Source organism: Puma concolor, chromosome A2, assembly GCF_028749965.1.
Source record: "Puma concolor isolate L17-30 chromosome A2, mPumCon1.1.hap2, whole genome shotgun sequence".
In the NCBI taxonomy this organism is placed as follows: domain Eukaryota; kingdom Metazoa; phylum Chordata; class Mammalia; order Carnivora; family Felidae; genus Puma; species Puma concolor.
This window is the reverse complement of record NC_141668.1, coordinates 11,496,460-11,524,389: the sequence shown is the minus strand read 5'-3', so window position 1 is coordinate 11,524,389 and position 27,930 is coordinate 11,496,460. Positions and strand designations below refer to the sequence as shown.

Here is a 27,930-nt window from a genome sequence, read left to right as displayed (position 1 = left end):
CAAACTCATGGACCACGAGATCGTGACCTGAGTCGAAGTCGGACGTTTAACCGACTGAGCCACCCAGGCGCCCCTGTTTTATTTTTTTAAAGAAATATACCAGTCAATGGAGTTGAGCTTTATATATTTATACAGTTTCCTCTGTCTGGCATAATAGTCAAACTTCCTAACAGCTTACAATTTCTAACAGTCCAGTTTGCCATCTCTAAATTGATTTCACCACATCTAAAAGTTGTTGGCACGTGGCTGGGCAGAAGTGGGAAAGAGATACAGCTCCAAGGAGAAAATACTGAGATTTATGAAATTACGTAGATCAATAAAGATGTGGTTGTTTTGTTTTCTTAATGTTTATTTATTTTGAGAGAAAGAGAGAGAGAGAGAGAAAGGGTGGGGCGGGGAGAGAGAACGCACACACAGGGGAGGGGCAGAGAGAGCAGAGTGAGAATTCCAAGCAGGGTCCACGCTGTGAAGATCCTGACTCAGGGCTCAAACTCACAAACTGTGAGATCATGACATGAGCTGAAATCAAGAGTTGGACACTTAACCAACTCAACCACCCAGGTGCCCCAATAAAGATGTTTGTAACTGGAGATTAAAAACATCTGTGGAGATTCCGTGACATTTCAATAGACCTGGACGCAAGCAATTATCAAACTGAAAAGGATATTTTCAATAATTTTTATTCTGATTGATTAAATCTAGGTTCATAAATTGTACACTTACAGAAATAAATGGATTGGTATCTTTTGAAAGGCAGTATTACTGAGAATAGTTACTAAAAAAAAAAGCTCTAGAAAGTAAAACGAAATACTACGGCCTTATATTAAAATACTTCTTTAGCACTTTTAGAATACTGCCACGTGTATAACATTATTTGTTCATTATTACAAGTGTATGAGAAAGTCAGGGCTGACTTAATTTCACATGCCTTAGGAAGACTTCCATATGTGTAAGTGCACAACTCAAAACATAATTTGCATAGCTAGTTCAAGAAAATATAATGACTTTATTATTTGTAAACATCTAAAAACTAAAACCGCACGCTACTAATGGCCAAGACTAAGTGGTAGTGAGCCGACTTCTCTGAGTTCTAAACTTACTTTTACCTGCCATCCCAACTACTTGAGAATCAATGTCCTCATCTTTAAATTGGGATTAATACACTAGCATTTCTTGCTTAACATTGGTAGTCTACTTATGAAAAATCAGACATTCTATTCAAAGGTCAATGAGAAGTCAATTTCTTATTATTCTGACTGGAAAAAGTTATATTCAAACCCAAATTCCTGGTCCCCCCAAATATAACAGAAACATTTGAGGTAACAGCCATTAAGATGAGATGTAAAATGATAAGCAATTTTCTATTATATGTAATATTTCTTATATATTTATCAAAAGGAGCACAGGTTTAAAAAGTTTATACATACTACCCTTGTCTTTCAAGAGTAGACTTCAAAACTTTGGATATGGTCATGCTGGTGTTAGAGGACTGTGGGAAAACATCAAAAACACTGATTTAGGGGCACCTGGGTGGTTCAGTCAGTTAGGCATCTGGCTTTGGCTCAGGTCATGATCTCACAGCTTATGGGTTCGAGCCCCATGTCGGTCTCTGTGCTGGTGGCATAGAGCCTGCTTGGGATTCTCTCTCTCCCTCTCCCTCTCACTCTCTCTGCCCCCTTCCCTACCTGTGCTGTCTCTATCTCTCTGAAAATAAATTAGTAAACATTAAAAAATTGATTTAATACAAGACATTCTTCAATAATTCATTTATTTGCTGAAAAAATAAACTTTCCTCAGTTCTGAGGAAGATATAATGAAAGCCAAGGAGACCGTATGTCTGGATCTCTATCTCTGCTCCTGAATTTACAGTTCTGGTACATTCAGAATAGTCTAGAATAATAGACTGGTAGCCTAGAATAATCTTGTTATGTCTGTAATAGCAAATTGGTGTTTTAGCATCAACTCAACCTTCCTGTTAGTCTCACTTCATCATATACACCAGGGTATCTTTTCAATCAAGTTCTACTGTGGTTTTACCAGTAGACCCACACGATGTTGTGTATTTCTGATCACTGTTTGATACCATATTGTGTTATTCCAGGACTTGCAAGGATTAACAGAGAAGATAAAACCAGAACTTGAATCTAGAGTCCTATTCCTGACTACAACTAGAGTCATTTTCACCACACGGTCTGAAACATGGTCTTCTGTTTATAGCAACACTTTCTGGAATGCCAAAATACTCATTTGTAGCACAAAGGAAGACATTCATAGACTTAGAGGCTACCCATGCCCTTGCTAATTTTCTATTACCAAATTGATTTGGTTCTTCAATGTTCTATCTTGGCTCAATCCTAGGGCCTATTAGGGGCTTTTATGTAACTTAATAATTGATCAGTTTGTTTGGTCATTCTTGGTCTGGCCCAACTACTGCCACCTCAGAGTTGAGGGTAGGAGTGAGTGACAAGATAGAAATGTGAACACACTGACTGTTACCACTTTGACGGTGACACTGGCATTCATTCCCATGGATACTAAATACCTTGTGCAACCAACTTGCCCAACAGGCCAAAGATACAGTGTGTTGAAAACCAGTAGTATTAGCTGAGTCCCAGTTTTTTATAGAAAACATGGATATTGACCCAAGTGGTGCCTCTGACTAGCTCTACCATTTTCTTTTGAGTCATTTAAACTTTATGGGCCTGTTTTTTCATCAGGAAACTGAGCTACATAACATTGCTTAATTTTTTATTGTGTTTAAATTTTTTTAATGTTTATTTATTTTTGAGAGAGAACGAGCGTGTGAGTAGGAGAGGGGCAGAGAGAGAGAGACAGAGACAGAGACAGAGACAGAGACAGAGACATAGACAGGGAGACAGAATTTGAAGCAGGCTCCAGGCTCTGAGCTGTCAGCACAGAACTTGATGCGGGGCTTGAACACATGAACCGCGAGATCATGACCTGAGCCGAAGTCAGATGCTTAAGCGACTGAGCCTAATAATTTAGGCACCCCTAATTATTGTGCAATTTTATCATTATATTTACCATATATTTACTTCTATCCTACACACCTACATATCTGAAAAAACCTTGTTATTCTTTGGATTTTTAAGGCATTTAAAATACAGCAACCAGTTCTTTAATCTCCTGATACGAAGAAGGCATCCTTAAAAATCCTCCTTCCTATATCTAGTGAAGACACCATAGACTATACGTCAATCAAAGCGTCTAGGGAGTTACAGGAGATAACAGCTTCTTCAAAAGTTCTCAAGAAACTGAAATAAATGTGGGCATGACTGACTGGATAATTAAGAAGGTTGAAATAGGTGATTCTAGCCTTCAGTCAAGGCACACTGACTGAGTCAGAAAGTAATAAATAAACATAAAAATATCAAGGGGAAAATCTGTAAGAGACATTCCTCATTCTGAGCTAATATTCATGAACCATGCAAGGAAGAACTGAGCCAACACAGAGAAACACAAAGATTTTATAGCTCTATTTGAAAAGGAAAGTTTTATGGAATAAATTAAGATAGGCCTACCCTATGCATTCCTATGGGCCATATGGAATTAAGTGATGGACCAGAGCTTGCCTCCAACTTGTCTAAATCCCAAAGGAATAAATAATTAAGGGCTATGAACATAAAGACTAGTGTTTTGGTTGTTGAATGTAACTTTGCTTGAAGCAGGTTATGCATGTAAAGAATCAAACAGCGAATTCTAAAAGGCTAAGTCTTCTTCTTCCTTCTTATATATAAAGACCAAGAATGTATTATGACATCACGAAAACAACTTTGCCACTGCCTAACACTCAGGCTTTGCCAGAACAAAGTCAGTAAGATGGTGCGGTAATCAGCCTCCAAGATGGCTACCAAGGATTCCTGCCATCTGGTGTTGACAACCTTGTGGAATCTGATCCCACATTGTACCAGAGGTGGTCTGTGTGACTAACGGCACCTGGCAGAAGAGATGGTAAGATGGTGAATCACTGCTGAAGTTCGGTCATAAAAAAGATAGCTACTTCTGTCCTGGGCTGGCTGTCTTGTTTGTCCTTCCCTTCTCCTTGCCATGGTGTGAGCAGCCCAGCGGCAAAGAACTGACTCCTCCAATCAAGAACCAGTGACAAATAATAGCCCATGAGACCAGTCCACAACCACATGAGTAATCTTAAAGGAGAATTCTGTAGCCCCAGTGGAGCCTTGAGATGACTGAAAAACCCAGCTCATGAGAAACCTTGAGCCAGAAGCACCAAGTTAACTGACTTCCATATTATATTCCTCACCTGGAGGAAGTATGGGAGATAAAAACAGTTTGCTGTTCTTAACTGCTAAATGTTAGGATAATTTATTCCACAACAGACAACTGATAAAGACGGCAAGATGTGGGATATATTATTTAAAAGCTGACAAATCAAATACTTTATATTTTAGGTTCTCGGAAATAAAGCAGGCAGACCAATTTCAAGTTTTATATAATCATGTAACGTTGGGTTTTTCGATACGTCAAAGACATATCTACTGGGGGAAAATTGTGTGAGTAAATGTTGGCTACAAAACGCACTTTAAAATTTTAACAAACCTTTAGCGTTCTAAATTTCTTTTTTTTACTTTCTTTACTAGAGCCCCAGTTTCAGCTGCACTGAAAACCCAGATCAGGTGGGGTGGGAGGAGTGTGTTTGAAAGCAGAGATAACCTTCTTTTGTTTGTAAAAGAGCAGCTTCAATACTGCTTAAATTGGAGATAATGGCTTATATGAATCGCGAGACACTGCATTAACTTGTTGTCATTAGCATCATTATTAACGCTGTAGCTAAACACTCACCATGTGTTGTACAGGGCACATTAGCTACATAAAAGACATCACTGGGACCCTCTGGGAACAGATCAGAACTGAGTTCCCATATATACTTGAAAAAACTGGATTGTACTAAACCAGTTTGTTAACTACGCAATGAAGGAATTAGAAAATGAGCTACGCTTACTTTAAAAATATCTTAACACATATAAATTAGCTTTGAAGTTAAAAAAAAATGAAGTAGGAAATATAAGAGAAATTCATCAAATAGTAAGAAGTCAAAACTTTCCTTTATGCTTGACTGCAGTAAGAAATTAAGAGGCTGGCTTCCTCTTATTTCCTGTTATTTCCCCCATCCTGGATAGGAATCATCAGATGGACATTTCCAGTTGTTGCAAGCCAGCAGCATTTCAGAGAGGAGGAGGAAAGTCACATCTGGCCAGATCTTCAACGTGTTTCTAAGTCTGTTTGTCCCTGCCTCTCCTGCTGTTTCTTCTGCTTCCAAAAATATGATTAACGTCTATGAATTTATAACACTCTGCATTGTAAGCAAGGCTGAGGGCTGTCCATCCCAACGAGGGTGAGGTATGGAGTTAATGAGAAGTGAGACTGGGGAACGAACAGAAAGATGCCAATGTTAAAGTAATTGAGCATGAATATCAAACGCTGACTTGGGAACAGTCTTCATTTGCTGATAGAGAGTCTGATCAGCTGGTGGGCAGAGGGAACAAGCACAGACCCGCATTCGCAGCAGGCCCCAGAAATTCCCTATCACCACGGCGAACGCATTATAACCTGGTGACCTTTGTGTCCCGATCTGCAATCAAGTGTTTTCTTTTTCCCCTTCTTTCCTTCCTTCCCTCCCTCTTTATTTCTTTCCTTCCTATGACAGGTTTCCTCCCTTCTTTCTGAATTGATCTCATCCGTCCCCAAGCCTCATAAAGAATTTAAATTTTTGTGTTGGTAACTGCTGTTTTTTTACAAACACGTATGACTTGCTAATGCAAGTTCAGAATAACACAGATGGCGGTGTGCGGCAAGAATTGCTGAGGCTATAATTTTTATTTTAAAAACTCTGCGATGTCCTCTAAAACCAGCGAAAGTTCAAATGATCAATTACCGCAATACACTCCTACGTGTCTTCTTTCATTTTCAGTTAGATCATTTATAAGGGACAAGGATCTCTGGAATATTTGCACAATAGGAATGATAACATAAACATGTTAATAAGCTGTATGTCATTATTAATTTCAAGCTGTAATGAATAGTTTCATTCAGAACAGAGTAATAATAGTTTCAAGAAAACTAAATATTACAGAAAAAAACTATGGTTCTCAAATTCTGGGACATGTAATTATGCATTTTTATGAAAATTCAGTTTGCAAGGATGTTTTTATTAGTTTACAATGCAAAAAAATGGATAAAACTTAAATATATACAAATTGGGAATTGGTTAAATTAAATATAGTGGACTCCAAACTTAAATATAAATAAATTGAGAATTGGTTAAATTAAATACAGTGGACTCATTAAAGGAAATTAAAAATGATTTGTGAGAAATATTATTAACTAATGAGGTTGTAGGCAAGAGTATTAAATGAGCCTATTATTAAATGAGCCTACATAAACGATAAACTCATTTAAAATATATATGCTTAAAGGACTAAGCATTCACGATCATCTGATGGTGACAGAATTTCTAAGACTGGGTTTCCACTTGTCATTTCTAAATTTCTATTTAAATGTGCATTACAATTGCTATATATATATATATTTTTTATTTATATATGAAATTTATTGTCAAATTGGTTTCCATACAACACCCAGTGCTCATCCCAAAAGGTGCCCTCCTCAATACCCATCACCCACCCTCTCCTCCCTCCCACCCCCCTATATATTTTTTTTTAATAACCAGTTTGTAAACCCCTATGCATACGTCAAGGACATCAGAAAGAACACAGGAAAAGCAATCATAAGAGATCTTAAATATAAAAAGAGTTTATAGTTTACCTTAACAGCATAATATTCTTTAACTTCAGGCCTAATAGAATCAAAGTCTCCACTGATGAATTCAGGCAAAAAGCTGAAAGAAAGAGTTCCAAGTAAGTCAACTAATTAAGACTACTTTTGGTTATCCTTGAAAAACTACGCAAATAGGATGTCTTACGCTCTTGGTTTCTATATGGTATGTTTAAGAGTAACTCTACATAATTCATCAACTTAGTCACACTATCAGTCAATATTTATCCTGCTTTAAAAAATAGAGATTAAAGAAGATTATTGGTTTGAAAAAGTCCCAGTTCAAAAACCCTAACATCACGACCCCATCTTTATATATTACTTTCTACATATATACAAACTTTTACATTATTGTGCCCTCACACAAGTCCACAACTTCAACAAATTTAAACAGACGAGGAAGAGGATTAGGCATTCCCTTTAGAGCCGGAATCAGTTCAGACACATTTTCCAAATATCCTATGGACACATTTCTAGGAACAGGAGGCTTCCAGACAAGTTTGAAATACTACACAAGTCAGTTACTAGACAGAGGGAGAGAATTCCCCAAAGTAAAAGTTTTTAATTACATCATGAGTATCTTATTTCTCTTCTCTACCATTTACATTTTTTCAGAATTCATCCAGAAAGCCTACCTCACTCTACATACATTGCCATCGTTTACTTTACATAAAACATTCACATGACCTGGTAGAATTTCTTCCTGGTGTGGAAAAATTAAGCTTCCTTGGATTTAGCAGTGCTCTAACAAAAAGCCCTAGCCTCCTGAGTCTCTAAAATATATATAATGTAAAGAAGGGAATGTTTACTTTCATCCTACAGATATATTCTTCTTTTCACACACCATGAGAATTAGATGTGCCGACATTTATCTAACTGTTCTGATTCAAAAGAATAATAAAACTTCCGTGTGTCTTTTCAAGAGGGCCAAGTCGCTATATCATGGACTAGATCTCTGGCTAAATGGAGACTAAAGTTTCATTTCGCTAAGTATTACATGTCAAAAGAGTTGAAGCCCCAGGACTTGGAGACATCTTTAAGTCATAAAAGCCAAGACAGAGGCTCCCGGAGAGATTTTACTGACATACCGGTGGGGTGGGGCTTAGGATTCAGGGTCATCAAATTTCCACAGAGACTCTTGCAAAAGGGGGAAGTAACCTGCCACAACCCACTTAATAAATTAAGGGGGAAAATCCTATTTCCTCCTCTTTCACCCATGGTGTGCAGCTACAAGCACAGGACAATGGACCTGGCCATCACTGCAGGGCCAAGGTGTAAGAATTAGAGCTTTGGGGACAGAGGTAAAACGAAACTAGACGCAGAACACCTTGTGTATGCCCTCAGGATGAAATGAATAAAGCTGAGGGGCGCCTGGGGGACTCAGTTGGTTAAGCATCCAACTTCCCCTCAGGTCATGATCTCATGGTTTGTGGGTTTGAGCCCCGTGTTGGGCTCTGTGCTGACAGCTCAGGGATTCTGTGTCTGTCTCCTGCTCGTGTGCAAACAAATACACATTAAAAAATAAATACACATTAAAAAATTAAAAATTAATAAAGATGAACATGAAAAACCCAATACTAACCTTGTTCTTTCAAACAATTTTTTTTCAAGGTTTTAACGGAATTGGAAATAGGACTTCTTAGGTCTAACTTCATCTTACTAATCTGTGTTAAGTCTTCTCGGAGTTATATGTCTTCCTAGAACAAACAGTAAGAATGTTCTACCACACTGGTCTGTACTGCGTAAAGTGCTGGATTTTGTTTCCTTTTTGTTCTTGTTAACCAACGATGGTTAACTATTAAAATTTGGGGTATTTAATAAAACTATTACATTAAATGATTCCGGACATATTCACTGAACATCAAGCATACAGAAAAGACAATAGTTTATTTCAGAATAAGGCAGAATTGGAAAGTACCTAAGTTTTCAGTCACTTGCCTGGTTTCAACATTTTCCTGTAAACTGGTCTCCTCAAAACGTGTATGCCACCACATCCATTACTTTCAACTTCATTTTAGACATATTTAGGTAAATACATTGCACCCTACCCATATGAAGACTAAAAATAGCCCATTTCCTCTTTCTTCATTGTTTTTCCTGTTGCAAAAACTCACTGATTTTTTAAACTTTCTTTAAAATGCCTCCATCAGCCAACATTCAATAACTCATACAACAAAGCTCATACAGGTCACAGATTGTTTTAAGTGCTTGCTAAGTTCTGAATGTTTGTGTACCTCTGAAATGTATATGTTGAAGTCTTAACCCTTAATGTGATGATGCTACAGGGTAGTGAGGCCTTTAGGAGGTGATTCGCTCAGAACGGTGATGCCCATGTGAATGGGATTAGTGCCCTTGTACAAGAAACCCCAGCTCTCTTGTCCCTTCCACCATATGAGGACACAGTAAGAAGACAGCCATCTATGAACAAGGGAGTAGAACTCATCATATGCTAAACCTTGACCTTGACTTCCCAGCCTCCAAAACTGTGAGAAGTGTTTACAAGCCACAAGACTGACTTATATGGCTCTACAAATTTTAGTCCCTCAGATATCTAGAATCAATTTGCCAGTTTCCAAATATCATATTGATTTTGACAATAATAAAAATGAAAAATAAAAACTGATACACACAGGCAGCTGAATCTCTCTCCCCTTAGGATATAGAATTTTAAAGACAATTAGATCTCTTTTTATTGTACACTGTAAATCATGAAGGAAAGCAATCATACAGATTTACTTATATTTTCATATAAAATATTAACAGGAAAACAAACTTACATTGATAAAGGATGACAAACTTTGATTAACTTTTAATATAATTTTCTCTACAACAACATGCATGCTTTAAAAATGAACAAAGATTCTTATTTCTAAGAAGGCTCATGCCCAAAATACACCTGGTATACATGCTGAGATGACTGCAGTAATTGTAAACTTTCCTCAGAATACCGTAGTTTTTGAAACTTCCTGAAATGTGCTTTTGGACACAAGCAATTAAAAGCCCACCTCACATTTCTGAGGCACTGGTTGCCATGGTGCTTCGGCATTCTGAAGAAACACTGGGGATGACACTTCACCGATGTCGAAGCATGATGTCATGCTATAAAAGACAGTTTACACGGGAAGATTATTTTCACAACTCTCTGGGGACTGACTGCTCAAGCAACTGACTAAAGGTAGACGGAATTCTCTCTCCACTGACCACACCTCTGTTCACTGTTGTCATCGATCAGACCGGTACACCTCATCCTGGGATCCTCCCTCCACTGGCACTGGCCGGCTGGTACTAAAAGGTGTTCCGAACGCTCCATAAATGGTGCAGCCTCCTTTGATTTTTACGTTTTAACTCTTATCGTACTTGGCCACGCACTAATAACAAAATACAGAGTTCAAAAGGAGCAGAGATTAATTAATGAGCTAAAGATCCATCACATGTAATAATCAACAGGGAGTCTGATATATTTAGAAAACATCCCTAAACATGATGTGTGAGCGCCAAGTACAGAGATGTTGATAAGAATATAAGACAGAGGAGAAGGCGGAGGGGCATGGAGAGGGGTAAAAAGAACAGGGTGGGGCAGAAGGGGGAAAGGTGGTAGGAAAAGGGGGAGACAGGGAGGCAGGAGAAGACGAGTGAAAAAGAAGCGGGAGGAAAGAAACACTGATTACCAACTTCCTATTATGCCTGGCCCACTATTTCCTAGCTTGTCCCAATGACTGAGCTTGTCTGAGCTTCATTTCCTCACATGTAAAATGAAGCTACCCTAGAGCAGTTGTGGAGATGATGAGTTAATCGATGTAAAGCACTTAGAAAATCCTGGTACACAGCAAGCACAGTTGAAAGCTTCCAGCTAACATAAATGTTACTAGAGAAGCTAAGTAAGGAGCCTGTTATAAGGCTAATGAGAGCTAGAGCCAAAATTCAAACCCAGGCAGCCCCATCTTTGATCTTCGACAACTACGTCCCCAGCCTTCCACAAGTGCATGCACATTTAAGGAAACGGAAAAAGACCTCATCGTGGAGAAAGTTCTGTACACAACCACATCACTCCCCTAGGGTTTGATTCATCAGTGTTAATGTGGTCAACCCGTGTATGTTACAAATGGATCACAAATGCCGGGGGGGGGGGGAACACTTAGCACTGGTTGCTAAAAAAAGGATGAGATTTTGATTAAAGGAATATGTTAGAAGACTGTTTGAGAACATTGTTGAAAAAGAGTATGGCTGTAGATACAAGGGAAAAAATGGTACTCCATCAAAAGAAAGGAGGGGACGTAGAGGCATGATGTTATGATGAATGATGTCATCATTCTAAGATCTGAGCTAACATTCTCTGCAAAAGCGCATAACTTAAATAAGGGGAGGGGGGCAAAAAAGGGGGGTCCAAAGTATAATAAGGAAAAATGACTGTGTATCTAGAAGCAATTAGTTCAACTGTCTTCATAAATAAGTCTCCAAATGTAATAAAGATGTCAAGAAATATTTAAATAGTTGTATAATTTTGGACAAAAGATATTCTGAGGAAATAGAAAACATACAATGACAAATCCTATTAAACTGTATAAAAATGTACCAATGTGCTTATAAAATAGTAATATTTTTATATATGCAAAATATACAATATGTGTGTGTATGTGTGTGTGTGTATATGTGTGTGTGTGTATATATATATATATATATATATATATATATATATATATATATATATATATGAAAATAGTACTCCAGGGTCACCTGGGTTGCTCAACCGGTTAAGTGTCTGACTTTGGCTCACATCATGATCTCAAGGTCCGTGGGTTTGAGCCCCGTGTCGGGCTCTGTGCTGACAGCTCAGGGCCTGGAGCCTGCTTCAAATTTTGTGTCTCCCTCTCTCTCTGTGCCTCCCCTGCTTGTGCTTTCTCTCTCTCTCGCAAAAGTGAATAAACATTAAAATATATATAAATAAAACAGTACTCCAAGGTGGTAAAGGAAACAAATCCAGTAGAAAAACTGTCAGAGGCTATTAACACAAGGAAAAGCCACACAACAAATACAAAGAGCACTAAGTATATGAAAACATGGTAACTAACTACTTATCAAGGAAATAAATATTAAAGCAATACTAGGATACTGACTTACACAAGAACTTGTCAAAAATTAGGAAGAACAAGTGTTGCTAGGCTAAATAAAAGCACAGACTGCTGGGATCCTGAGTGGAATACAACTTACAGACCAGCAACCCCACTTGAGAATCTATCCTACAAAAATATACTACATAGGGTATCTGTATGACAATAATAAGGAGAAAAAAACTAAATGTTCAATAATACAGGAGAGGTCAAACAGAGTATCGTGTACCCTAACAGGGAAATTAGGCAGCTTGAAGATTAGTTGACTTCATCCTAGAGTTGACAACTGTCCCAGAGGAAATGTCTACTCCATGTTAAGTAAAAAAAAAAAAAAAAAAAAAAAAAACAAGTTGTAGAAAAATGTCTATGTTGTTACCTTGTTTTTACATACAAGTTGCTTATAACTACTATATATAACTTGATAAATTAAAGATAAGGACGTACCCATAAAGCCATGACCACAACCTACATCATCAACATACCCAACACCTCCAAAGTTTCCTATTATTTATTAAATTTTTTAAAGAACAGTTAATATAAGATCATTAACATTTTATCATTTTCAGTGTTCTAGTCTTTTACTTCCTTGGTTAAATTTATTCCTAAGCTTTTCGTTTTGTTTCTTTTTTTTTTTTTTTTTTTTTTTTTTGATGATTTTGTAAATGGGATTGTTTTCTTAGTTTCCTTTTCAGATAATTTTTTCCTTGTGTATACAAATGCAGCTGATTTGGGGGCACTGATTTTGTAATTTTGCTCTTTTTTTGTTCCAATAGATGTTTTGGTTATTTTTTAGTGTGTGTGTGTGTGTGTGTGTGTGTGTGTGTGTGTGTGTGTGTGTGTGTATGTGTGTGTTTGTGGAGTCATTAGAGTTTTAGAGATATAAGATCATGCCATTTGCAAATAGAGCTCATTTTACTTCTTCCTTTATGATTTGATTGCCTTTTATTTCTTTTTCTTGCATAATTGCTCTGGCTAGGACATCTAGTACTATGTTGAATATTGGTGGTGAGAGGTGAGAATCCTTGCCTTTTTCCGGGTATTAGAGGAAAAGTTTTCAGTTTTTCACCACTGAGTATGATGTTAGCTGTAGGTGTTCCACGTACACACTTTATCATGTTGAGGAAATTTGAGAGTTTTTAATCACAAAAGGATGTTAAATTTTGTTAAATGCTTTTCCTGTATCTATTGAGATGATAATGTGATTTGTCCTTTATTCTGTTACTGTGGTGTAACCTGTTGATATGTCGAACCATCCTTGCATAGCAAGGCTAAATCCCACTTGGTCATGGTGTGTGATTCCTTTAATGTGTTCTTCAAATTCAGTTAGCTATTCTGTTAAAGATTTTTTTATACATGTTCAACGGGGATATTGTTCCATAGTTTTCTTTTAGGATCTCTGGCTTTATACCAGGGTAATGCTGACTTGATTTTTAAAAAATGGAAGTATTCCTTCTACTTCTGTATTCTGGGAGAGTTTAAGCAGTATTTGTATTAATTTTTCTTTAAAAAAATAGAAAAATTCATCTGTGATACCATCCGTTCTGGCCTTTTCCTGTTGGAAGGTTTTTGATTACCAATTCAATCTTCTTATTTGTTACTGATCTGTTCATACTTTCTATTTCTTCTTGACTTAGTCTTGGTAGGCTTTATTGTATACTTCTAGGAATTTATCTATTTCCTTTAGGTTGTCCAATTTGTTGGCACATAATTGTTCATAATAGTCCTTTATGATTTTTTTTCCTGTGGCACTGAATTAAAATGTCTTCTTCATTTATGATTTTATTTGAATCTTGTCTCTTTTTTCCTTGGTTAGACTGTGTAAGGATTTTCAATTTGGTTTTTATCTTTTCAAAGAACCAACTCTTACTTTAACTGAGTTTTTAAATGTTTTTCTCTCTTTCATTTCTTCCTGTTCTAATCTTTATTTCCTTCCTTCTATTAACTTTGGGATGAGTTTGTTCTTTTTCTACTTCTCTGAAGTGTAACGTTGAGATTTTTTTTCATATAGAATTTTATTACTATAGACTTCTCTTTTAATACAGATTTTGATGCATCCCTTAAGTTTTAGTATTAACAGTGTGCTTTAAAACAATAAAATTCAGGGGCGCCTGGGTGGCGCAGTCGGTTAAGCGTCCGACTTCAGCCAGGTCACGATCTCGCGGTCCGTGAGTTCGAGCCCCGCGTCGGGCTCTGGGCTGATGGCTCAGAGCCTGGAGCCTGTTTCCGATTCTGTGTCTCCCTCTCTCTCTGCCCCTCGCCCGTTCATGCTCTGTCTCTCTCTGTCCCAAAAATAAATAAACGTTGAAAAAAAAAATTAAAAAAAAAAATAAATAAATAAAACAATAAAATTCAAAAGAAATGCAAATACCTGTAGACATGTTCATACATTTTGGTATAAGCATGAAGGAAATCATGGTAGTGAATGAATTAAGCTGTTGACACTGATTGATCTCAGAGGATGGGTTTTTTTTAAGAGTTTAATAAAATAACTATAGAATAACTACATGAGATAACTGAAATACCTAGAAAAAAACAAAAGTAACAATAATGGAAATATAGATAAAAATCTCTGTATCACATAGTTAAAATAAAGATTAAGGACAGAGTGAGGAGAAAGAAATGATAGGGGAAAAATATAACTTTGAAAAAAAAAAAGTTGAATTAGAGAAAAAGCCAAAAAAAAAAAAAAAAAAAAAAAAAGGTACAAAAAGGAGAAAGATCTGAGGGCTCCTACCCTAGAAGAAAACTTTCGGGAAATATTTTTTGAATCCTTCTTATATGCCAGTCTCTGTATTTCATTCATACAGTTTATACTTCTTAATTAGTAAAATTTTAGTTGATTTTCATAATAGTCCCATAAGGTTGATTTTTCTTTTTATTTTAGAGAAAGAGAAAGCACGTGCAACCAGGGAAGAAGGGCCGAGGTGGGGAGAGAGAGAATCTTAAGTAGGGTCCATGCTCAGCACAGAGCCTGACATGGGTTCAGTCCCCCCAACCCTGGGGTCATGACCTGAGCCAAAATCAAGAGTTGGCCACTTATCCAAATGAGCCACCCAGGTGCCCCAAAGTTGATTTTTAACATCCTAATTTTATGGTAGAAAGCCAAGTCTGAGAGATAGGAAGCAACATACATAGATGTCACACAGATTCATGTTTCCTCCTCCTCCTCTTGCTACATTCCCTTCACAAGGTGCAATCCTAGTTCTCCCAAAATCTTGGCCTTTATTGGAAATATGCCCAACCAGAGCTGCCTGATAATCAAACAGCAGTGTGAGTGCCGTGCAAAGTTACTCCACACCATAAGCTATCAATTCCTAAGCAAGCTCAACTTAAACTTTTAAGGCCTGTGATTTACTTTAATGAATAGAGAAGTGATAAAAAGAGGCACATTTACAAAATCATATGAGACTTGCTGAAAGTATATTTCATTCTAGGTAGCGAACAAACAAAAGAAGATTTAATTCTGTAACTGCTCTAATTCAGTATCAGCAATGCAAATTATGTGGCTAAAAAATTAAAATATACGGACTGCTATCACTGTCTGTGCTACGGGAATTAACCTGTAACCACTGTAACCAGTTAGAAAACCAGACAAAATATGTGAAACAGTGGTATCCGGACAGTAGAAAATAGGCAGCTCAGGACAGTACTTGCTGGAAAAAGGGGAACAGGGGAGATGAGCTGTATTATTGCCGCAGCTTTCTTTCTGGAGCCAGTTTCTAGCCCACCGCACAGTGAGGGAAAAGTCAGAGATCGGTGGTCTCCCCAAATGAGGGGACCAATTTTAATGGAAGATGAAAAGCTAGGATGATCACCAGAAACCAGTGGTCTCGACAATTCCCAGAAATAAAACACAGTTGGGTAGAATCCATGCTCCGGTCATCAAGAGTACAGAGACACAGTAATAAACAGGTCATTAAGTAGAGTCTCACTTTAAAAGTAAGACTAAACTGGGGCGCCTGGGGGGCTCAGTCGGTTAAGTGTCCGACTTTGGCTCAGGCCATGATCTCACAGTTCGTGGGTTCAAGCCCTGCATCAGGCTCTGTGCTAGTAGCTCAGAGCCTGGAGCCTGCTTTGCATTCTGTGTCTCCCTCTCTCTCTGCCCCTTCTTTACGTGTTCTCTCTCTTAAAAATGAATAAAGTAAGTAAAAGTAAGACTAAATTATTCCCATAATAAAAGTTGCTCTGGACCTACCTCAAGAAAATTTAAAATAAAGCTTCCAAAGTATCAGCGCCTGGAGCCTGCTTTGGATTCTGTGTCTCCCTCTCTCTCTGCCACTCCCCCACTCATGCTCCGTCTCTCTCTGTCTCTCAAAAATAAATAAATTAAAAATTTATTTAAATTTATTTAAATTAAAAAAAATTTTTAAATAAAAAAATAAAATAAACTGGTATAATGTAAAAGTATATGCCTAAAAATCCCTAGTTTATGACATGTGCACACACAGCAAGAGAAACATGCTTACAAAAATATGAAACTGAAAAAGGTATGTAAAAATGTGAACAGTGAGAATCACAGTGTTTCAGGTTCTTTTTATTTTTTCTTTGCATCTTCTTGCATTCCCCAAGTTCATTATAATGAACTTGTATATTACTTCTATAAGCAGGAAGGTAGGTGAGGGTAGGGGATGATATACCTTTAAGAAAAAAGAATAAAGTTCCATCAATAATCAAAAAAGGTAAATACTAAATAGTACAGATTTGGTTCATTTAAATAAATTTCTTTTTCTACTGCTATCATTTATAATTATGATTTCATCGAGATTGCTTGTATACAGTTTTGTTTAAAATTAAACAAAAAAAAAGCACAGTTTGGTTCAGACTTTTGCTATACACGTTTGGCTGAAATTGCTGTTTCTGGTAACCACTGCCACCTGTATCCTCACGACTCCATCCTACTGAAGCGTGAGAATGCATTAGTGCCGTCCACGACCATCAACCCTTTCTCTGCACCGCATCAGAAGTGTTTGTTGGAGAACAGCTACTGCACAGAGGAAACTCACCACGAAAGCCCTATTATTGGTAATAGGAATCATAAGACCACACCACTATGTGAAACTTTTCTTCTCACTGACTGATATAATGGGAAGATGACAGAAACTGAGGTTGTTTTTCTTGTTCCTAACACAAGGAACTGCTCTCTAGTTACTAATAACCTACTAATGTACAGCCTAGCAGGAACAAATTGAATACACACTAGAGGCCGCTAGTGATAAATAAGTGAATTTTGCATGAAGTAAAAAACATGATGAGAGCAGTACAAAGAAAACTGCATTCTAAGCTTCTAGCTTCAGCTGCCTTTTTAAGTACTATTCTTCAAGTCAGAAAACATTTTTTTCCATCTATAAACCTCTCCTAAATTTTCTTGAAATAAAAGAAATAGAGCTGGGCAAATTTCATCTTAAAACGACAAATCAAGGAAATTTTTTTAATTTCTGTATTACCATATTATTAAAGCAAAGCTGTCCTTTAAAGCAATGAATCCTTTTTATAGAGTACAAATTAGGAGAATAAGTTATTCTCTTAATTGTCACAAAGATTCAGATCAAGTAAAGAAAACCTTATGCTCAATGATGTAAATCTGTCTTGGTTATACATTCATGGAGAGGAAGATATATATATATATGTATATGTATATGTATGTATACATGTATATATATATATATATGTATATTTTTTAATTTTTTTTAATGTTTATCTATTTTTGCAAGAGAAGGGACAGAACCTGAGCCAGGGAAGGGCAGAAAGAGAGGGTGACACAGCAGGCTCCAGCCTCTGAATTATCAGCACAGAGCCCGGCATGGGGCTCAAATTCACAAGCCCTAAGAGCATGACCTGAGCTGAAGTCTAAGACTTAACCAACTGAGCCACCCAGGTGCCCTGGGAAAGGAAGATATTTTTAAAAGCAAAAGAGATCTAAAAAATATCCCAAGTCCCACAGAAAAATCATGAATCGTAAGAGTGGGGTTTTAAGGAGTTTACTTAGAAAAAAAACGCATGATACCATGAGTTCAGGGAAAACAGAATCATCTGATTAAAAGCAAGCTTTTCTAAAACCGAGGTAGTGTACATATACTATATACCCTTTTTAAAAAGTCTGTGAGGAATGTTATTAAATTTCTCAGAACGCACGGGAGATATTTTTATCACTTCTACGTATGACAGGTAACCATTTAATTCCTTTTCACTGTCATCGAGAGTGTGAGGAATAAAAAAATCACAGATCGAGGGGCATTTTACATCACAGTAAACTTTAAGTTAGAGGAGAACCCAGGGTAGCAGAAGTGTGCAGATTACGAGAGACCCTGAGAAGATCCCAAACCATGATGATAGCACGGCAGCCAGAGAGAAAGCGCTGGGGGCGGGGGGGCATTTGTGGAAATGTCGTTTGTGTCTGTATTTGCATCTGGTTGTCCCTACCCATGTTCACCAAAGCGAACACGGAGTGGATCCCGGTGCTAAGCACAGCCCCCTCCAGTCAGGGGTCTCCGTATGTCAGCCTTCCCATCAAGGGCGCGGGCAGTCTTCCCCCTTCGCCACCTCAGGGGGGTCAGTCACTCGTATGTCCTTACACAAGAAAAGACAGGCCACTGGGAATTCAGGGGCAGCACCCGGTGCCCAGCTCACACTTGTTCTTAGAACACAAATGCAACTGCGGATCTGGTTTCCAGATTCCGGCAGATTCCCTCGCAAGCCCAGCTTTCCAGTCCTTCCACTTACTCTTAGTTATCATATTTTCGACTGATTTTGTTGTTGTTTACATCGGTCAGAGTTGCTCTGTTCTTTACAACCAGGACCCCTCAATGAGACAAAAAGTTAAATAAGAAGTTCCTGACAATGTTAACAAAAGAGCTTTTAGTATCAGTCTCTGATTCTCCTCTTAAATAAAAGCAACTTTTTTTTTTTTTTTTTTTTTTTTTTTTTAAATTTTTTTTTCAACGTTTATTTATTTTTGAGACAGAGAGAGACAGAGCATGAATGGGGGAGGGGCAGAGAGAGAGGGAGACACAGAATCGGAAACCGGCTCCAGGCTCCGAGCCATCAGCCCAGAGCCTGACGCGGGGCTCGAACTCACGGACCGCGAGATCGTGACCTGGCTGAAGTCGGACGCTTAACCGACTGCGCCACCCAGGCGCCCCATAAAAGCAACTTTAAGAATTGCTTTACTGGGTCAGGAATATGCTTTCATACGTAATCTGTTAAAGTTGAAGACATTAAATTTTTATGGAAGAGCGTGTCTAATCATTCTTTAATAACTATTAAGCACATAGTGACCTAGTTCCTGGGGATGAGACGGTGAAAAAGCCAGAGACAGTACAATGCTTTCCACTGGGGTTATAGGCAGGTGGGAACATGGAAAGAAGTGGTTCCAACGTGTTGTGATAAGTGTTACGATAAGGGAAGTACCGGGTGAGAGAACATCTCAGAAGGACAATGAACTCCACTTGGTAAAGCAAGAAATCTAGCCACCAAATACCTTCACTGAGGTTTATTTACGATTTGTCACCTATGGCCTGTGGGGAAATGATTATTATTTTCAGGGAAAGCTATCTAAAAAGGAGTAAGACGGGGCGCCTGGGTGGCGCAGTCGGTTGAGCGTCCGACTTCAGCCAGGTCACGATCTCGCAGTCCGTGAGTTCGAGCCCTGCGTCGGGCTCTGGGCTGATGGCTCAGAGCCTGGAGCCTGTTTCCGATTCTGTGTCTCCCTCTCTCTCTGCCCCTCCCCCGTTCATGCTCTGTCTCTCTCTGTCCCAAAAATAAATAAACGTTGAAAAAAAAAATTAAAAAGGAGTAAGACTGCTCAATTAAAAATATTTATTTATCAGGGCACCTGGGTGGCACAGTCCATGTTGAGCCTGGAGCCTGCTTTGGATTCTGTGTCTCCCTCTCTCTCTGCCCCTCCCCTGCTCACATTCTCGTTCTCAAAAATAAATGTAAATTTTTTTAATGAAAACAAAAATATTTATTTATCATCTTTTGTTAAATTGGGTCCTACGTGCCAGAGTTATTTCCCAAGATAAATAAAACAACAACAAAGAATTGTGTGAAATTAAGTAGAAACACCCACAGATAATTTTAACATAATATGCAATGATACGTAATTATTGCCTAGATAATTTTAATTTATGCCTGAATTAGGTCTGAGGAAACAAAGACTTCTGGGGAAACCCAAGGGAACTGAGTTTTGAAAGGAGTGTATACGACTTGGAAGAAAGCAGAAGAGGGATTTTATGAAAGAATTTTAAAAGAGGGTTTTGTTATAGAATAGGGTTTTATAAGTTGGTCAGACATGGTGTTCTATAAAAAAGTATCTCCGTGTGATGTTAAAACTAATTCCTTGGGGCGCCTGGGTGGCGCAGTCGGTTGGGCGTCCGACTTCAGCCAGGTCACGATCTTGCGGTCCGTGAGTTCGAGCCCCGCGTCGGGCTCTGGGCTGATGGCTCGGAGCCTGGAGCCTGCTTCCGATTCTGTGTCTCCCTCTCTCTCTGCCCCTCCCCCGTTCATGCTCTGTCTCTCTCTCTGTCTCAGAAATAAATAAATGTTAAAAAAAAAAAATTAAAAAAAAAAAACAAAAAAAAACTAATTCCTTGACCTTTCAATGTATACTCCCATGGTTTTGAAAAATAACTGACCAAGTAGGAAATCAGTATTTCGATGGCACCAATATTTTTTTTTAACGTTTACTTATTTTTGAGAGTGAGCACGTAGGAGAGGGGCAGAGAGAGAGAGTGCTCCAAGCAGGCTCCGAGCTCTAAGCGCAGAGCCCAAGCGAGGGCTCCAACTCATGAATGGGGAGATCATGCCCTGAGCTGAAGTCAGACACTTAACTGACTGAGCCACCCAGGCGCCCCTAGATGGCACCAATATTTTAAATAACCATTGCTAAAGACTGCTAGTGCTCACACAAGTGCTCCCTTCACGGCTCCTCCTGCCCTGAGGAGCAGGTCCCAGGTGTCAGGCACCCCAACATGGTATCCAGCAGAAATGGACGTAACCAAGCATCCAAAGCTGAAAACAGAGCTCATGGATCGAAATCCTGTGGGACTGACAACTTCTTCCCTACAGTTCAGGCAAAACATGGTGAATCTCATTCAAGAAAAGTACTAAGTACAATTCCAAATCATACAATTTGGACTGGTAAGTCAACATCTTTAATGTTCATGATTTTTTAAATTATAGTTCCTATCAGCCTGGGCATTTATACACTAGTGTCTCCTTGTTCATCACTTAAGTTCCCTTCCCCCGACGTTCTGAAGTGATAGAGTATCCAGAGATAAGCACATTAGACATAATATATACATACACACATACAAATATGATATTTACATCATATATATCATACACACATGTACATACACACTTACATACAAACAATGATTTTATTCTTGCAGTGATAAAATGTTTTTGGTTGTATTTTAAATAGCCTTTCTGAGACTCTTCGGCATATTCTCGAACTTCTGGCTAGAGACAAAATTGGAGTCTTCAAGGAATACAGTGTCAAACACCTCTCAGATCACTAAGCCAGGACTGTAGGTACAAGTCCAGAGCTTATCCTGGTGTAAGTGCCATTTGGATATATTCCCAGAAAATTTATTAACTAGCCCTTGCTCCCACTGAATTCCAGCTGTCACTTTTCTGTCCCCATAGCTGGCGCAGGTACAAATCCAGCATCCACTCAAATTTCATGTCTTATAACGATGTGTCAACGAATAGTACGTGTGTCCTGTTGTTGGAGTTATTGTGCTTATTCTTGGTCTCATAACACAAAACCAAAATTTTAATCACGAGAAATAGGAAATATCTAGGTGCATTCACATATGCGCACACACTGAAACGAGTCTGAAAAATCAGACAGCGAAGGACCATTCTACAACTTTTTAATCAACATATTTATACACATACACACATGTGATTCTCAATTATTACTCCTAACTCAGCAATCTATAATATACTGAAAATAAACCAAAAAACTTGAAAACCATGAGCTCTTACATTGTACTGACAAGTGCTAAGACAATTCAAGTTCCTTTCTTTTTAAAAAGTAAAATTAAAAGAGCCATGTGTTACTCAGAACTTTTGACAGATGATCCAGGTTTCTCTGAAAAATCAGCTGAAGGTAATTTATTTCTGAAGGCTCCATCCACAGTGCAGGAAAGGAAAAGGGTTTTGTCAGGAACATACTTTATGAAATAGAATAGCCATAAAGAACAATGCCTCTGATTAAATTTAGTTGTAAACTGACTTCCTGCGGCTGCTTAAAATGATTTCACTCTGAAAATTTATTTTGACTTCATGCATGATCTGACAAACACAGCATCTTTGCATACATATTCTGTCTCCCCACATCCCCCCAAATGATTCAGAGCTATGCATGGATAACTTTGAGATCTCTGATTTATAGCATTTGATAACCAACAGACTAAAATATATTAGGAAACTAATTCAATCAGCAATTCAAGAAAAATATGTCCTCACAGTTTATTGTGTAGGGTTCTTTAATAAAGACTCCTATTACAAATTTTCTTTTAAATGTGCTAATCATTTTTACCTTCCATCATTTTAATTCAAAGGCCCAGTAATGCTGACACGCTTAGAGACTTAGTAATTTGATGGCATAAATACTTTTTAATGGAAACTTGTCAAAGCAAATGACTAAATAATTGCTTAAGGCTAGGCTTACAAGAAATCAAGGTAAACCAGTGATCTTTGGTTTTCCTTAAGCAAGTACAAACTTGTTTCCTTTCTATATATGTTCACACATACTGAAGGTATATTTTTTTTAACTATGCCATGAAATGCGTGAGCATTAGTTAAAATGAAGGCCAATCACTCAGAAAATTACAGTCACAGGGAGACTGAAATCAATTGTCCTAAACATTAGACGTTATTGAGATCACAGTATCTGCTCAGATCCTTGACACCAACTTACTCCACAACAATTTTTATATTTGTTGTCTCATTCCATAAAAAACTAACAGTACTGAGCACCCTTCCACGGTGGAAGTGCCAACTTTGAAAATTATGTTTGGTTCTGACTACAAGAACTAACATTCCTCCCAAAGAATCACTTGAAAAAAGTGGCAACAGATGCCAACTAAAAAGACAATTCTTACAAATCAAGTCTATCAACTACCATGAAGGAACAAACAAGGTTGTTGGTGGGCCTATACACTGGAGTACCACTCAACAGTGAAATGGAACAAACTACTGATACAGTCACAAGCTCAATCTCAGAAGCATGTGATCAGTCACAAAAGTCAGATACAAAAGACAACAAGCTGAATGACTCCATTTATAGGACATTCCAGAAGGCTGCAGGAGCTAGGATACAGAAGTTGGGAACGGACGCAAAGGGACATGAGGGAACTTTTCGGGATGAGGGACATGTTCTGATCTTGATTGCCGGTGGATATACCTGTAGATTACTTCAAAGTTTGTTGAATTGTGTGCTTAAAATGGGTGGATTTTATTGTATGAAATTATACCTGAACAAAGCTGACTAAAAACAAACAAACAAAAAAAGGAATCAGAGAAGCTGAACACCATATTCCTTCATTTCAACAACAATATGAAAAGAGCTGGAAGCTATTCAGTTACCACATGCAATGCACTAACCATGAAAGAATATTTACAGCTATTATCGAAACCTATTATCATACACGCATTTAACTGTTCTGTAATTCATCACATCATAGCTTTGAAGGGCCACCCTCCACCCTCTTGGCTTATCCAATTCTTGTATAACCAGCCCGAGTAATACACTTCTTCATTATGATCTCGCTGAGTACTCCAGAAGATCCTGATTTCTCCTTGAAATGTCGCAGATAGAGAAACTACAGCTCAAGGAAGTGGAATTACTTGGCCAAAGTCTCATAGTAATGAAGTCGCCAGATCAGATTTTGAATCCTGACCTCACTAAGGAGTATGTGCCCTCTCACTTCACAGTTCCCAACGTGGAAATCCTGCTGTTGCGGTGAATGGACAGAGAGGACAAAATTGTTCAAAGGTAATCCTATGGAAACAGGTCAATGCTTCCTTCAAGAGGATGTCTGATTCTTGCTGCCAGGTGCCTGGTTTAATGATAACAACAATGACTTTGGAGGATAATCTGTAACATCAGAACCTCTTATTATTCAGTTTATTTAAATCCCATTCTGAAGTTGGTTTAGCCAGGGCACAGTAAGCTTTAGAGTCAGGTCAGCTTTATTCCTACTTGATCGCTCAGAAAAGTGGTATTGATCTGCTGATAAGAAAGCTGCGAGAATATATAAGGCTAGGAAGTCTGAAATTCTATGTGTGAGAAAATTAATGGTCTGATGGGAGTAAGCTATCAAGAATGAGCCCTCCTTTTCTGCGGGAGCCCCACAAGTTCCTCCTCAACCCACAATGTTAACAACTGTTTACGTGAAGGGTCATCTGTGTGATTTCAAGGAATTTTTACTGGATGCTGATCTTTTAAATTCAACAGAGAGCAGCCCTTAACCATCTGAGCTAAGCTCGAATAATGTTCATATGATCATCTGTAGGATCTCCCATTCAGGATGCTGGATTCATCAATTATTCTGAGAAAACTAACCAGGAAACCATACCACCACACCCCATTTCAAGTCCTTACACACTAACGATACCAAAATCCACAGCTATCCCTTAGACAAGTACACAGATGAGTTTCAAAGACTCTATGTCCTTTAGAATCACAATTCAAATAAATTATCACATTTAACATTAGATTCTTGATGCTCTCAGAATACCAATGAATTTAAAGGCAAGGATCTTCATTTCATGATAAAAGACTCATTTAGATAGGGATTCGAATGCAATGTAAATATAAAATATTCTGAAAATAGGTGGGATGTATTCTACATGTGATTTCAGACAAAACATGAAAAATCTTTCTAGATAGAAGGCACTCTGGTTTATACATGCTAATAAATAACTATCCAAAGTTTCTTCTGTAGCCCAGGCAGCAAGGAGAAAGGACAAAGGAGAAAACAGAGGAAACAGCTTGGCTAAAATGAGAAGTAAAAGACAAACCCTGATTCTCAAGGTCAGGAGTTTAGATTTTATCCAGGAGACATGAGAACCTCCCCTTCTCCCTACTAGTCAACACACACACACGCGCGCGCGCGCGCACACACACACACACACACACACACACACCACTCTGTGTCCCTAACCTTTTACGCTCCAGTAGGATCCTCAGGATTATTTCTAATACGCCCATTCTGGATTAACTGTCCATTCTCTGTGTTTTTCTTTGTCATAGAACCTATCGCACTGGACTAGAATTTTCTCATTATGTGCTTTATAATCTACATATTGCACACTAATTTCTCCTTTACTTGTATCACTCTAAGTTTTTTATGGGCAGGAATCATTTATTTATATATTCACAGTAACTATCAAAATATCTAACCAGAGAAGTTATTCAATAAAAGTTTGAATGAATAAAATGAATGAATGAACCATAAGCTAGATGCTACATTCTTAATTCTGTCACTGGATTATATTTTTGAGGGATCCTGTCTCATTCAAAAGCTAATTTTATTATTTTTTTTTAATTTTTTTTTCAACGTTTTTATTTATTTTTGGGACAAAGAGAGACAGAGCATGAACAGGGGAGGGGCAGAGAGAGAGGGAGACACAGAATCAGAAACAGGCTCCAGGCTCCGAGCCATCAGCCCAGAGCCTGACGCGGGGCTCGAACTCACGGACCGCGAGATCGTGACCTGGCTGAAGCCGGACGCTTAACCGACTGCGCCACCCAGGCGCCCCGCTAATTTTATTTTTAACTGTAATTGTATTTTATTTTTGATTACCTCAACTTTCTAATAGAATAAGGTCTACAAATGTTGACATCCCTTTAAAAGTATTTTTTTTAAAGAATCATCAATATCAACTATTTTTCCCGTACCATCAAATAACTTTCGTGTGGCATTGATTTTGTGATTCTAGTTGGTCTCCATACCTCTCCTATTCTACTTGATTCCCTCAACTTCTTCCACCTCCTACCATAATTAGTTGTGACCACAATTCTAAGAACCTATAGCAATGTTTCTTAATCCATTTTTCGGGTTCAAAGAGCTATCAATTCTATATCCTAAAAAAAAAAAAGGCCACACAGTCAAAATTCAATATATTCCCATTTCATAAAGGCCAGAGATAGGTAGAATGAATCTAACATTAATTAGGTCAGACAGTGTCCTATGAGGGGAGATGGCAACTGGGGGTTGGGAACATGAAGAAGGCCTCTGCAATGCTGCTAATACTCTATTTACTGATCTCAGTACTGTTCGTTCATGTGCTCCCCCCCTTTGTAAAAATTCATTGAGCTATATCATTATAGTCTGTGTACTTCTCTATATGTTTGTAATATTCCCTCTGGTGGAAAAGGTGGTAATTACTGCATAGTTAACAACTTTTCCACCCTTGGTTAGGAACTGATGAGAGGAGAAGTGGTTCTCTTAGGGTATCTGGGAAAGATGCAGACATAGCAATGACTGGGTATGGGAGGAGGGCCGAGGTTAACTCTCCCATAATCCTTACTGTTCACCTGGTACCCATAAATAACAATCTTTTCATATTCTTTGACATGGACAATTTACACTTTCCTGATCTAATTTAACATTAATAAAACTGTCACTAGAAAAACAAAACCCTCCAAAGTCTATCAACAAGGGGCAAGAAGCAAAATCGGCTTCATAAAATCCTCCTAGAAAATCTTATTCTGCCTCACTCATATTTGTTTTTTCCTTTCGGCCTCCTGTGATTATTCTGACAAGGCTGAGCTTTACACCACGCTGATTCAGATCAATGGTGGGTTTGACCTACTTGCCAGAAAGCAGGAGGTGGATGTTATGAGGCCACCATACGAGTTTTTAATCACAGACACCTATCAAAATATAGACATGTGACTTCATTATTAGGCTGAAGCTGCAGAAATGGGGGGTATTGGCCCACACATCTAATATACCACCATAGTACCCCACATTTCTAAAAACAGGTATCTGGGATTTGGAAAACAGTCAGTTAAGACCATGGGAACAAGGGTGTCTGGGTGGCTCAGTCAGTTAAGCGTCTGACTTCAGCTCAGGTCATGATCTCGCGGTTTGTGAGTTCAAGTCCCGCGTCAGTCTTGGAGCCTGCTTCGGATTGTCTCCCTCTCTGCCCCTCCCCTGCTCACGCTCTGTCTCGTTCTGTCTCTTTCTCTCTTTCAAAAAGAAAATAAACATTAAAAAAAAAGTATGGAAACAGAGTTATGGAATCACTATGTTGCATAATAAAAGTAATGTAACATTGTGGATCAACTATATTTCAGCAATAAAAAATATATATAATATAGGATATAATATACCACTCTCAATATAACATTGAAGTCAGAAATCAGTGGGGATAGTTCAGATGATTTAAAAAATAAGGTTGGAGAAACTGGCTAACCAAATAAGATTTTTTTCCCTCAACTAAAGAAAAAAAAAAGTATGGGAGTACAAAGTATGGAGTCTTCCTAAAATGTATTCCTCTTTAATCTCGAGTCCATAACCAAAGCTGAGACCCCACTGTCATGGGCGGTGCCCATCCTACAATTCCCTGACTGGGTCTTCAACCTGCCTCAGTCTGATGTCCAGACTGAGCACACCCCCAAGTCAGAACCTGCCAGTCCTCAGAGCAGAGGTAATCCGTTCATCTAAAATGTGAGGCTCAATCGAAGTCACTCAAAACCTTATGGGAAGAGAGAGCAGCGTCACTGCAACAATATATTCATTTATCAACAAATATTTGTTGAATCTCTCATACTCCCACACATTCTCTAGGCACACCGAGCTTCCATTCTGCAAGCTTGTATTCACCTGAACAAGAAAAATTAGTCACATTTTCTGTCTTCCCAAAGAGCGGAACCAATAGGAAGACTCAATGTAACTCTTTACTACTTAGGAAGGAATAACAGATCTTTTTTTTTGCCTCCTTTTTGCTTCTCTCAACCTCCTAACATATGCTCAAATCATCATGT

General features: G+C 38.2%; 1 protein-coding gene and 1 long non-coding RNA gene across 8 annotated transcripts in view; one reads left to right on the top strand and one right to left on the bottom strand.

The window, feature by feature from the left end:
* TPK1 (thiamin pyrophosphokinase 1) overlaps positions 1 to 27,930 on the bottom strand; it is a 352,058-nt gene that overhangs the window by 176,721 nt on the left and 147,407 nt on the right. For all 7 annotated transcript variants that reach the window (XM_086687735.1, XM_086687694.1, XM_086687725.1 and 4 more), the window contains one exon: positions 6,805 to 6,877. In XM_086687735.1, the coding sequence (XP_086543861.1) occupies positions 6,805 to 6,877 (73 nt within the window). The remainder of the gene's footprint in view (positions 1 to 6,804; positions 6,878 to 27,930) is intronic.
* Positions 3,817 to 5,750, top strand: LOC147582984 (uncharacterized). The gene is made up of 3 exons (XR_015244242.1): positions 3,817 to 3,972; positions 4,431 to 4,532; positions 5,160 to 5,750. It is a non-coding gene; the product is annotated as an uncharacterized LOC147582984 (long non-coding RNA).